At 36.5% G+C, this 14,429-nt stretch overlaps 1 protein-coding gene across 2 annotated transcripts in view; it reads left to right on the top strand.

Annotated features, from left to right (window-relative positions):
• Positions 1-9,240: 9,240 nt before the first annotated feature.
• LOC122073933 (QWRF motif-containing protein 2-like) overlaps positions 9,241-14,429 on the top strand; it is a 50,756-nt gene continuing 45,567 nt past the window's right edge. Inside the window, exon 1 of one of the 2 annotated variants that reach the window (XR_006138927.1) lies at positions 9,241-11,205. Coding sequence is in view for 1 of the 2 variants with exons in the window: in XM_042638658.1 (XP_042494592.1) it covers positions 9,727-11,205 (1,479 nt within the window). In the remaining variant the exon portion in view is untranslated. The remainder of the gene's footprint in view (positions 11,206-14,429) is intronic. The other variant, XM_042638658.1, reaches the window with a different exon arrangement.

The raw sequence follows: 14,429 nt of genomic DNA, 5'->3' as shown, positions 1-14,429 counted from the left end.
ATCAAGCATCCATATTTGACGGTAAGGGGGATCATACAGATCGCTGGCGTGGATGATTATTTACTTTTCCTTTTATACTTTTTTTTTTTTTTTGCTAAACTCCTTTTCCTTTTATACACGAAATACAGTAATTACCTCCTACCAAAATAAATAAATAAAAAAAATAATACCGTAATTACCAAAATTATTAATAAATAAACAAGGGAACAAAATGTGGATTTTTTTTTTTAGTTGGATACACAATTGGAAGGGGACTCAAACCCAAGACATCCTGATCAGTGTGGGATTATCACACCACAATCTCACTTATTGCTCTAGAAAATTGTTTTTAACAAGTTCAACTTAGGTAATACTGTAGTCCTATAACTCTAGGGTTTGGAACTGGGTTGTTCTGAAATTGACCCATTCCATTACTAAATGGGCTGGTTTTGGGATCCATGACAGAACGATTATGGGGTAGATTTCCCACTGGACTATAACCAAGTCTAATAATGAACCGATTAAAACTGGAATCATAATGATCCATTAATATGGTTAAATTACCTATTTATGATTAACTAATACTTAAGACTATATTTGGTTGCAAGGGGAATTAAAGGGAAGGGAAGTTCAATTTTCGTACTTAAAAATGAAATGTTTCGTACTTAAAAATGAAATGTATGTAATCATCACCCCATATGACTATAATATTAATTTCAAATTATTCCATATTTGGTTATGAAATTTCATGAAACTTTGCATCCAAGACTCTTTGCTATAATATTTAAAAGGGGGATTTACTATCACTCCCCTACACTAGGCCTATATTTACTAAAACTCCTTTACGTTTTACTTTTTTACTAATACTCTCCTGCTTTTTTATTTTTACATCTCTTTCTCCCCTGCTATTTTTAAATATCCAAATTACCCTTCCTATTCACTTATATTACACTTTTTTTCAAATTGAATGGTTCAGAACATGATTTGAACCAAACCATTGACAAATTTGGTCTCATCCAATCATTAAGGGTATTGTAAATTAAAAAAAATAACAATTTTGTATCCGATCTATATCTATATCTTTATCATATCTTTCAATCGGGTACCATGCGTTTTTTATTTTTTTTTCTTTAGGTTGGTTGAGACTGATACCAATCTAATACCGATAAAAAAGATAGATTGCTAAATTTGTGATGATGGATGAGATAAAAATAATAATAATAATAATAATAATAATAATAATAATAATAATAATAATAATAATAATAATAAAAATAGACAACATCCTTGATGATTGGATGATACGAAATAAAAAATAGTAATAATAATAAATAAATAATATCTTTAATGACACATCAGCCATGTCAATATCCTTGATGATTGGATGAGACAAAACTTGTAAATGGTTTGGTTCAAACCATGTTTTAAACTAATCAATTTAAAAAAAAAAAAGATAAATAAGTTACAAGTGAAAATGAAGGGTAATCTAGGTATTTAAAAAAAGCAAGAGAGAAAGAAATATAAAAATGAAAAATGTAGGGTAGCATCAATAAAAATGTAAAAGAGATGGAAGTTTTAGTAAATATAAGCCAAGTGTAGGGGAGTGATAGTAAATTATCCTATTTAAAATAAAAATTACATTTTAAATGTATCATTACTAAATATGATTAAAAAAAGTTAAGTAATTTATATGATCACATTGGATCATATGGGGTAATGATTGCAAATATTTATTTTTTAAGTACGAAAATTTCACTTCCTTTCTGAGCATGATAGTTATAACTTACATAAAAAAAGGTTAAAGTTTACTATAAAAAATGAAGGGTTATTAGTTTTTTTTTAATTACTAAATATTAAAGAGGATTAAGCCATAAAATTATCTTCAAGACTTCCAACTTCACAAGTTACTCTGGATTGTGGTTTCATGCTTTCAATTATTTGTAGGATTGGGAACTCTATTTGTATACTTAGAAATTTTACATATATTTGACTATTTGAGAGTTTTGAGCATTTAGATTTGTTATAGAACTAGAATCGAAATCAGATCGTCCCATTATTAAATAGGATCAAATCCTAATTTTGAAACCGTTTAATAAATGGAGGGCTTAGAAAATTGACTCCTTTGGGATCAAATCCGATAAGAAACCATCCCAATAATTCAGATCCTTCCCGTTTGACACCATTATAGTTAGGGGTGTCAACTGATCGGGCCAATTCGGTTTCGATCAAGCTTAATCGAGCTTGAAGACTTTCAAAGGCTGCACCGTGTCCGCCTATTTAACTAATCGGGCTTATTTATTGAGGGCATGATACGCTTTATATTAGGTCGATCGGCCTCGGACTATAATCGGGCTTTAGTCGGGCCTTAATCGGGCTACGGACATGTTTAATGTTAAACGAGTTTTAACCGATTTTTAAACAGACTCTCTTAAAAACATGTTATTGTATTCCAACTCACTCATGCAAGCCCAAAAGAATGACAAATAAATCAATAAGTTATACCAAATATAACCATTATTTAAAATGTGAAAATGTCTTTACTTTGTAGCTTTTACTATTTAATTTGGGGGGTAAAATATGTATTCTACAATCATTAAAAGGTCGGGCAAAGCCGATGCACAAGAGGCCGGCTCGGTCGGGTGTTATTCGGTCAGTCTAGGTCGGACGCCCGACGGTCCAAATAGCAAAACTGAGACCGACCGTTTATAAACTGCCAGGCTCTAGCCCGACACGTTTAATAAACGAACCGGGCTGGGCTGGTCTATAAACGGTTAGTCCTGATTGGTTTAGTCGGGTCGGGCCACGAATTGACACCCCTACTTACAGTCTTCGTTGGGTCAGAGGGTGCATTGGCGCCTCCCGCTCTCTATCCCTTTCCTTAGCTAGGACATAGAGGTAATTTCTTGTGAGGGTGAGAAAGATAGAGAGTGAGAGATGCTAGTGCACCCTGGCACAAACCCAATCCAAGAAAGGAAAAAACAGAATTCATTTTTTGACTATTTCAATTGATCTGTTTTTTGGTAAAGACTATCTCAATTCATCAATATCATATTAGTTTCAAGCTCCTACATATTGGCCAATACAATATTGATATTTTGAAGTAATAGTTGGAAATTTAGGTTTTTTTATTCGACTTGCCCTTTTCAAAACCTGATAATTTAGACGAGTCAACTCAGATCCTTATCAATGATATACAATTAAGGATTGAGTTTCCTTCCCATTAACCACAGTGAAGAGAGATTGTTTTACTTTGAGAAAAAATGCTACATTTGGAGAGCTTTTATTATTGCAGGGCATGAGTTGGTCTAGAAATTAAGCTTTTAGGGTATTCTTTATATGTTTCTAACATTCCCAACACAATTCTAAACATTTTATAGGCCACCTACTAAGTTTAACTACTAATGAATAGCTGAGGCTTAAGAAATGGACTTCAATATTAAAAAAACATGGTTCATCGCCTACTTCAAAAGCAAAAGGGTGAACAAAAGAAAATTAGAAAGAAAATAAAAGAGCCATTATCTATTGGATTGGACCAGACCAACCTCATCTCAAAAGGTCTGAGTGGCACTATGAAAAGATTTCTTAAGCCTCAAGGATCAAGCCCATCTCACAATTTATGTTGATTTCTTCTATTCCATGGACCAAGCAATCTGTATCATCCTGAAACTATTTGAGAACCCATCAAGTCTTGTATCATTGGCTTGGTTAGCATCATTTTGTTTAGATAGTCCTACGCTGAGCTGATTCATATGTATGTTCTGTTGTAATTGATCATATATTTTCTTTAGGGCGAGGATAAGCACACTATCTGTATGCAGCACCAATGGGGGTGCAGAACAAGAGGTCATTTCAAAAGAGGGAAAAGAGAGATAGGCACAGTAGATGTTAGCTTGCAGCATTCCAGCAGTGTGCCCAGTATTTTCCCTTTTTTCAAAACGAAAGTTAACACAGTATTAATATAATATTGCCCTCTCACATGGGTTTCTCATTGTTTACTCTCATTCCTTGACTATGTGAACCCCATGTTAGTTATACCATTTCTCGTATTACTATTGATATGGTATGAGAGATTCCGTCATGGGAATCCCTCTCCCTTATCTTTGTTATATGGATTTTTTTCTTTTTACTACAACTTTTTTATATGGATTTGAAGAGGGAAGTAGATATGGCATGGGTCAGGAAAAATCATTCTTCCAAGTTAGTAATCACTTCCAATGTGGGCAACGGTAGGGTTTTTTGCTTTTTGTTTTTTTTTTTTTTTTAGGGGGGGGAAGGAGGGTGGGGATGCAAGGCGACAATAATTTGTTAACAAACATTGCTTAATGGGTATGTTACTTTAAGAGCAAATATTATATGGAGTATCTCTCAAGTCACAAGACTTTAGAAACTCCCAACCATCATTATTTAGTAATAAAACCAATAAAACAAATTTATATATAACTGAAGTGTACATCATTCTTAATTAAGTTACACCATGACTTGGCCTACAACACCTAAGCATGAGTTAGGTTTGGACCCATATGTTTATATAGTTTTTTTTTTGGTTGTTTAATGTTCAATATCATTCATCCTAATGTGGTCACTGATGGTTAGTCCCACTTAATTTGACACTCATGTCACTGCCATGGTCAATAGAACTGCCCTTTTATAGTACTTTAAGGTGAGCTGTCCATTAATTAGTGTTATGATTATTTTCCATTGTCACTTTAATCTTAGGAAGGCTGGGGAAATTGATCTATGGCTTTCATTTGTGCCTTCATCATAAGCCATGTAACTGTGATTTATTGGTTACTTGGATTACTCCCTTGTGAGAAAGCCATATCCATATAAATTCATTTATGATTCAAGTCATCACAATATCACTATCATTTTCTGATAACAGTGAATTATGCAAAATGAGTGTTTTTTTTTTTTTTGGGGGGTGGATGTGTGTGGGGTGGGGTGGGGGGTGATGAACCAATCAATTGAAATTGAGAAAAAATAGGATGATAAATTTGGTTGATTAGCTTTGGATTACACAGTTACGATACTTCACCACTACTATTAAACTCAAAATGATGGAAAATCTTGTTCTAATCAAGGGCTGACACAAGAAATCCTTTCTTATAATTTCCTTATCCCTCCTTCGCCCCCCCCCCCCTTTTTTTCTAAAAACCATCTTTGCTTTTATTCATTAGGAGTTAAAATAAAGTGACTTACGAGTATAAACCAAACCATGATTTTGTGAATGATTTTTTTTTTTTTTTTTTTGATTTTTTTTTTTTTTTTTGTTGCTAGTTCAAGGGTTAGGTTGGGCAAGACCCACTTATTGGGCACATAGAAAACCGCAAGGGGGTGAAACAAGACCCATGGAGGGGCTAGTAAGGGGCCCATTCAGCCACGCTATTTTCAATACTACAACTACTAGCTACTACTATTTTAAGAAAGTGTGGGCTTTGAGGGTGCAACTAGTAATCTTCCTCGGGCTTATGCTAGAGTCTAATTACCTAATAGCCTGCCACTTAGCTAAAAGTTCATCCCTAGTAGGCTCTGTTTATTTCTACGTAAATTGGATGGAAGTTAAAAAATGATATTAAAATGGAACTTTTAATTCCAGTGTCTATCTTGTCAAAATAAAAAGATGGAATATGATAAAACTTATTGTTCTACGGGTAGGGTTTCCCATGCCCTAGTCCTCATTCGGGTGCATGGGAGGGGCGAGTTATGAATCTATGGAGAGAGAGAGAGAGAGAATGTGTGTGAAAATATCAATAGACCGGGGTTGCGTAGATACTTTCCCTCATTTATATTAAAATTCATAAGAAAATCGAATAAAAAACTATAGAAGTAAAAACTTTCTAACTTTATTTTACTTATGGATATTTTAGGTTAAAGATTTCCTTCACCTTTATAAAAGGAAGAATTCCTTCCCCACAATGGTGAATGACCCCATTATTGGATTCTTAAGTTATTATTACACTTTCACCCTCCCTCCCTCCTATTGATGAAGTTGGACCTATCCTCCCCCTTGTTTATTGACACCACCGATGCCCATGGTGAAGGAATTCTTCATTTGTCATGGGTGAAGGAAAATTCAGTCTGGCATTTTATGTTCAATACAGTAAGACAAAAATAAATTAAAAAAAATAAAAAATTTGAGGAAAATATAAGGAGAAAGTTCCCTCCACCTCATGTGAAGGTTTCCCAAAATATATTTTCGATGCCTTCCACATCTGAAGCTTTGTCACGGTCAAGATTTTCCCCCTTCACCATGATTTAAGGAAAACTCGATCCTATATGTAATGCATCAATTAGTGGCAAAATTTTAATACCAATGCTTCAACCACAATGGATGAAAGGCTGTGGACACATTACCATTCAAATCAATGGCCTACTAACCACTGACTTTGATAAGTGAGGACAGCCAATTTATGTTGACGATGATGATGATGATTGTATAAAGTTTAATAACGTAGACCACTATGGCCCAAACCCAGAAGGAACTAAAGGTGGATTGATACATACCATACAGATGGAGCAAAACCCATTGAAAGCAAGGAAGAGAAAAAATGAGAAAGGATGGATTTTAGTGTTACCTTACTGCATTTGTTCCGTCATAACATATTTTTTGTGATATTATTATTTTTTTGGATGAATATGTATGGATTGGAAAAAAATAATTTACTAATATTTAATATAAAATTTGAAGAAAATATTTATTTTTAAAATTAAAAATATTGTTTTATTAATATAATAACGTTATCTTGATCATTGTTACTCTTGACACCTATAGACGACTTCTCTCACACCCTATAAGTTTAAATGTGCTTAATATTAGGCAATGCGAGCAAGAGAAAAGTGATGCCAAACGTGATTGAGGTATAATTGTTGAGCAATACTATTCTCCATCTTCTTTAAGAAAATCAATTAGTTCAAAGTGAAAGATGGGTTAAATTTCACTCAAAGTCATTAGTCATATGTGACAATTTTCCTTCACCATAGTGAAGAGAACACCCATGGATCGAGAGTCATAATTATTCACCCCCTGTATGTTGAAGGTCCAAAATATCCTTGATTGTTCCTTAGAGTCCCATCTAAACACAATATTGGCCATCAGAATATCTTCTCAGTGGGTAAAGGAAACTCCACCCTAAACTATAATAAACATCATGAGGTAGACTTACAATAGTAACCTCCAAAGTATGATACACGATGGATTGAAGAAGCCTAATAGAATCCATGTCATTACCTAGATCTCTTGGTCGGGTTATAATTCAATAGCTTCTTGATTTCTCTCTCTTTTAATCATATTTAGATTGGTTGTACTATAGACACTACATATATAGAGGGAAAGTTAATTGCTTCACTACGATGTATATGTAATATTTACAACAATTATAAAAGCATACTAATTTATAGATAATAATATAAAAAATTAGAAACAGTTAATTGGTCAAGTATAAGCTCATAGGAAGTCACAGATTGAACTCTACTGGTATCGCCTTGTGCTTAAAGGCACATTTTCCCCCTCCCACCCTCTAATAGTTGTACTCAAAGTCCCGTGGAACATGGGAGTATGGGACAACTTAGAGAGGTAGATCAAAAAACCAAAAAAAAAATAATAATAGTTGACTAAAATGCATGCAGTATTAGTTGACTATTATCTTTGTCAAGTGTTATCAGTATTTGATAGCCAATTCACCGAAAGTACGATTCCTGAATAGTATTGGTTGTATGAGTAGTTTTGATGTTCACTCATATATAGAGAGACAGAGAAAGGAGGAATAAATTTATAGATTATGAGTGTTATCAATTGTGGACCCTCAACTGCTCATGGTTTTGAAGTGGAGTTATCCACGAAACTATAAAAGAGAAGTACCCTTTTACATCCATAAGGCAGCTTCATCCCTTTGTTTACTTTTTACGTCATTTTGGTTCTAAATTTTGTTGTTTGTTTATTTAAAATTTTTTTTAATTTAATAAAATTTTATTTTTGTTTTCAATTTAATCAATTTATTTAAGATGAACTCTCCTTTTCTTTTCCTGTCATGTTTACCAAATTATTATTATTATTATTGTTATTTATTTATATATATTTTTTAAGGAGAGTTTAGGTTCTAAGGAATGCCATTCTTATCTTCGATTCCATATGGGTGCATTTGGCTTCTTGCTTGTTGTAGCACATAAGCCTGTATATCTAGTATTTATGACAAAACTTGAAAATTGACCAGGAATCCAATTTGAGTATTTCGATGTGATATACCTCAAAAGGAACCTAGAAGTTTTAATGTTCATTATTTTGAGACTTAAATTCATTACTTTTGTCCCATGAAATTTTTGTGAATATACCAAAATGAGGAGATTCCTCTATTGAGAATAAATTCCCTTCGTGGTATTAGAAGAAGTCATTCTATTCCAAATCATAAGTATAATCAAGAGTAGGCGAAAATTACTAATTCGAGTATTCAAATGGTAAAACTAGAACAATACTCCACACCTATCTTGCATGGATCCTAACTAGCACCATCGCCAAAAAGAAAACAATATAACACATAGGTGAGGCCCAAAAAGAAAACAATATAACACATAGGTGAACATTTTCTTTACCGTGAATCTAGCCATTGTGTGTCATTATTCACTTTACCTGCTTAGTGTATGAAATCCGAATGCCCTTTGACACTATTCTAGGAGGAAAAAGATCATCTCCAATATGTTGGACAACCAATGTGGCATCCGATGACTGAAAAGACCTGGGGGTGCCCAAACACACATCCTGATACATGAATACATACCCCTAAGTCTTCCCAGCTGTCGGCCACCCATACATTGGAGAGGAGCCGGATCCATTCTCTAAGACTCATCCAACAATTGAACTATAGACTAAGAGTTTTTTTTTTCACTATGGGTGAAAGAAAACTTGATCTTACTCCATACTCATATGATACAATCACAACTTATGGATTAGAAGATTCTATCTTCATCATTGATGAAAGAAAACATAGATTCAACATCAACCTAACCACACTATAACACACTAGAAGGAATGTGCAACAACAGTGAAGTTCTAACCCCCCCCCCCCTCCCTTGTCTCTCTGTAACCCAAACGCCTCAAGTCTCCGCCATTCGCGAATCACATTTAAGATTAAATATTTAAGAATAATGGGAGAAGATCCTGGGAACCCAAAACGTCAAAGCCTTGGATTGGAATCCTTTCTCTATGAAAATCCGTTCCTAAGCATGCAGGTTAAGCATTAATTAATATTATAAGAATTTCAAAAAACACAAAATCAATTTGGGCCGACATTTGTGCTTCCCAAGCTTCCTTGCGCCTGTAGGAGTCTCTCGCTTCGCTCCCATTCCGGCGCAGATCCTCGCCGGAAAGCGTAACCGCCACCATTTCTTCCTAATAAGAGCCTCTATCAGCCTAATATCTCTCTGAGAGAGATACATTTTCATCAAAACTCACTTAGCGATGTCTTAACTTTGATTCGTTTATCCTTTTATTCCTATTAACTATTAATAGCTTCCAAAAGCAGCAAGAACCAAACCCACAGAAAGACTTTCTTTTCTACTACTAACAAATGTTGGGTTTTCCAGAACTGCTTTCTGGGTCTTCTAGTTCTTCTGGGTTTTCTTAGTATTTTTATCTTTTTTGGGGGTTTTTTGAGGTGATGGATGGGGGAAGAGATGGGGAAGAGTAGGATTTGGGAGTAATTTTGTCCATGGGAGAGGAGATGTGAGGATTGAGGAGTTTCTTCATTCCATCTGATGATGGTGGTTACTATTTCTGGAACTGCTTCTACTGCTAACCCCAAAACGTCGTCACAGCAAGTAGAGAGTAATCTGAACCCAACAAGGCCCCCTCTGCTGCCTTCCGAGAGAGACAATGGCGTTGTTGGTTCACGGAGACCCAAATCGAGAGAAATTACTTCTAGGTATCGTTCCCCTTCGACTTCGACCTCAACTTCAACTACTTCCTCCTCTTCCTCTAGGCGATGCCCTTCTCCTGTTGTTTCGAGGTCGACCTCTGCAAATACTCCGTTACCGGCGACGGCTCAATCGATGATCAAACGGTCGCAATCGGTGGAGCGGAGAAGGCCCGCGACTCCTCGACCTACTACGCCGCTGCCCGAGTCGAGAACCGGCAATGCCACTGAAGTATCGATGGCTGCCAAGACTCTCTTCACTTCGACGCGGAGCTTGTCGGTTTCTTTTCAAGGGGAGTCTTTCTCTCTTCCTATTAGTAAGACGAAGGCGGTGCCCTCGCCGAATTTGAGCAATGCGAGGAAGGTTACACCGGAGCGGAGGAAGACTGCTACGCCATTGAGAGGCAAGGTCGATGGTCGCGGTGGTCGAGATCAGACGGAAAATTCCAAGCCTATCGATCAGCAACGTTGGCCGGCAAGAACCCGACTAGTGGATCCTCTGACTAGAAGTCTGGATTGTACAGGTGAGAAGAAGAAACTGATTGGATCTGGGGCGGTGGTAAGGGCACTACAGAAGTCGATGATTGACGAGGGTCGGAGAGCATCGTTTGATGGAAGATTGCATCAGGGTTCAGGCAATACGGACTTGGTGAAGTCGGTTCAGCGTGCACTGGATGCAGATTATAATGGCTTTGCGGCGCCGTCCGACCTCACTGCGTCGGATACAGAGAGTGTCTCCTCAGGGAGCACTTCGGGTGCACAGGAATGCAGTGGTATTTCTAGAGCGAGAAGCGGGCCTCGTGGCATCAGTGTACCTGCAAGGTTTTGGCAGGAGACCAACAGCCGGTTGCGGCGTCTGCAAGACCCAGGTTCACCATTGTCCACGAGCACTGGTTCAAGGACAGCAGCTGCCGCCACACAGAAGCTCATCTTATCCAAGAAGTCATTAACTGAGAGTCCAACATCGTCTCCACGAACAGTCTCAACTGGGAGTGGCAGGGCATTGTCATCGCCTATCCGAGGTTCCCCCCGACCTGCATCCCCAAGTAAGTTTATGACATCTTCGACTTCTTCTCCCTCGAGGGGCATGCCCAGTCCATCTCGAGCAAGGAATGCGGCGGCTGCAGCGAGCTCCTTGAGTAATTCGGGAAACATGCCTTCCATTCTCAGTTTTGCTGCTGATGTCCGGAGAGGGAAGCTAGGGGAAAACCGAATTGTTGATGCGCACCTGTTGAGGCTTCTATATAACCGGCAATTGCAGTGGCGTTTTGTAAATGCTAGAGCAGATGCTTCTTTGTTGTTGCAAAGGTTTACAGCAGAGGTATGGCTTTTGTGAATCTAGATTTCATGTTCTGCTCTACAATTTAGCTATTAGCTGTGTGCCAATGCATATTTTTATATATTTCTTAAGGTGAATTGCTTATGTGGTTCATCTGTGGTTGAATTGTTGCATATGCTTGGCAGTTCTCGAGATGCGACTTCTTTTTTCTTCAACTTATTTTGTTCTTCTTGCCCAAATGTTCATGCAAATGGTAAAATGAAGTCCAATTCTGCTTTCTCTGGATTGGGTAGCCTGATGTAATCAATCTTTGATTGTGCTACACCTTTTGAAGTGGTCTTGGGTGAAGTAAATGAAGCTTATTTGTGGACATTGAGGTCTTGTGAGACCATCTTACTAAACTTCCCGGAGTGAAAGTAATTAGTATACTATTTGCTTTATGAAGAAATAAACTGGACCATAGAAGTGGTCTAAATTTGTAGAGTGGCAGTCAATAGATTGCTATGAGAAACTAAGGATGTCAAATCTGTAGGACTTTGTGGGACCATACTCCCCTTTATTATGGTCTGTTGGACAAATGGGAAGTGGTTAATCAGATCATTTTGGGTTCCTTAAGTTTGCTATAAATATAAATGTTCATTTAAAAATCGCAAAGCAATTGTATGAACTCTTTCATTTTTTAAAAGAGTTATACTGATTGATTTTCTGTACATCTGCTATAAGAGATTCTCATACTGTGTTGTACAATCGGGTTTGAGATTTATTAATTTGCTATTATGGGATATGGTTGTGGACTTGTGGCATAATGTCACATGCATGTTAGGCCTGGAGAGTTGTCAAGTTCTTGAATGTCCAGGTACAGCTTTTTGGGAAAAGGGGAGGGGGGAGTTTAGGTTGGCATGAAATGGAGGAAGACACTAGTAGTTTTGCCTCAGTTAATGGGGATGTCATCCTAGCCGAAATGATAACTTAAATTGGTCTGAATGAATCCTTAAGCAATGTGTAAAAGTAATGGATATTTAAAAATTTTCAAGATGTCGGAGGAATTATGTTAGACTGACAACTGTAGCTTAAGTCTTCAGGAATTGGGACTAGTCTTGAGCTCAGTTTTCAATTACACTTTACTGATACATGAATTCTTCATTTTATCCTGAGCAGCCATGTCGGACAAAACACAACATGAGATGGGTGTGGGATAAGTGTTGGACCCTCCATGTCTGGACACATGTCTTATATCATGTACTTAGAATTGGAATGTGCCATTATTTGGACATGCATCCAACATAAATCTGGAATTGCTACAAGTCCATAATCTAAAGTCTTACCACATTTTAGGGTTTTATTATATTATTCCATTGGGAGCTTTAGTTTTATTATGAAATTTCATAATTGTATATTTCTGTTACATTTTTTCCTAAGGAAATTAATAGTGAATTCTTGCTTACTTGGAAGAAGTATATAATTGTGATGTTTGATGTAGTTTGCATGCTGTACATAGTTCACAGATCCAGTTTAGTCAAGTTCCTATATTCTTGGATTTAATTCTCTGATGTATTCAACTACTAGACACTTTCCTAAACCAATAGCTTTCATACCCTTGTAACTTTGCTACACGCTCGTTAGAAATTTAGAGCAAGTGAAATTAAAGGTCATTGTGTTCCCCACTAAATTAACATCATCTTTATTTTGCCTGTTCTTTCCCTTCTTCCACATGATTTATTCTATTATATTACTCTTCAACAGAAAGAGCAACCCAACTTTTTACGTAACTCTTTTTTTCTGTTCTATCAGTTCTTGGGTTGGTAGATTTTATTGACGAAAGATCTTAAGGGGGCAGTTAAAGCTGGTTTCTTTCTAACTAGAAATTACATATTGGGACTCCATCTGGACGAAGCTATCTACGACATGTAGTGTCTTGATGAGTAGTGCAACCTTCCGCGACACTATTACTCGAAGCATCTTCATTTATTAAGTTGTAAAATCAATTTTCCCATTATCTTCATCGCTTACTAGTACATTATCATCCTCAATTTTAATGCATCTGACATGGTCAATTTTCCCCCTTCCTTTGTGTTCAAATTGTTATAAAAATTCTCATATTTTCTTGCTCTTGCTTTTCTTGGTTTCCTCTTATAATATAATAATCTTTTCTCTTTGACTAGAACCATTCATTAAAACATCCATGTGCTCCAAAAATTGTATCTTACTTCTTTCATCCAATCCAACTTGGGGTGTGTAGGTGCTAATTATATTAATAATGCCTTTGATGGAAGGCCGGTAGGGGATGGGAAGGGTTCAAAGAGGAAATTTGAGTAGCTGGGGGAAAAGGGGAAGAGACTTAAGATCACACATCCATTAGAGCACAGACCAACTCAGATTCTCATTCATTCATTTTGTCCATCGTTGGGTTACACGAAGGTATTTAAAGAGAAATCAAAATTCCTACCTATACTCTTAAACGGAGACAAACTCAAAAGGAAACAACTTCAAATAGGAAACAAATCCTAAACCGACTCTGACTCCTATGTTTCAAATCTCTGAAAATAAAATGCATGAAATAAAAGACATAAATTAAACTAATAAATTATTTCGAACCTTGTTGGACCAACACCGTAGGGTTGGACCTGTTCTTCTTGGCTATTGGCTTCCAAAGATGGTTATGCTGGTCCAACTAGTCAAGTGCATTTGCATCACCTTTTCTTCAGCACAAGCTTGGTGGATAAAATCCAATCCCTAAATCTTTTAACATCTACCACATCATTTTTTAAATATTTATCCACTGCTATGCCCACTCCACTTTTGTTACTTTTATTTTATCCTCAACATACCAAAGTTTAAAGTCATCCAACTCTTTAGCTTTTTTTATCCTTTCATCTAGTCTCTTGAATGCAAGGCATGTTAATCATTCTTCTCCTCATAACATCTATTGATTCTAGACTCTTACCCATCAAAGATTGATGGGGATCCGTATTCCGAGGACTGAAATCGGATCGCTTAGGGCCCACAAGAATGATAAAAGATCTCAATTTAAGGGTTGAGTGTCATTCTTGTAAATTCAGTAATAATCAAGTGCATGACTGAATATTATAACAAGTGACAGGAACAACTGAGATAGGAAATTAGAAGAGGGGGGTATTCTGCAATTACAAAACTGTTTGAGATTTAAAATGTAACCGCAAGCGTACGGATCAGTGTAGCTACGGGTCGAACACAGGGAGAGCAGCCACTTTATTTTTTATTTCTTTTAATAATGCGAAAGTGAACTG

The sequence above is a fragment of the Macadamia integrifolia genome, chromosome 3 (genome assembly GCF_013358625.1).
Source record: "Macadamia integrifolia cultivar HAES 741 chromosome 3, SCU_Mint_v3, whole genome shotgun sequence".
In the NCBI taxonomy this organism is placed as follows: Eukaryota; Viridiplantae; Streptophyta; class Magnoliopsida; order Proteales; family Proteaceae; genus Macadamia; species Macadamia integrifolia.
This window is presented reverse-complemented; position numbering and strand designations above follow the sequence as displayed.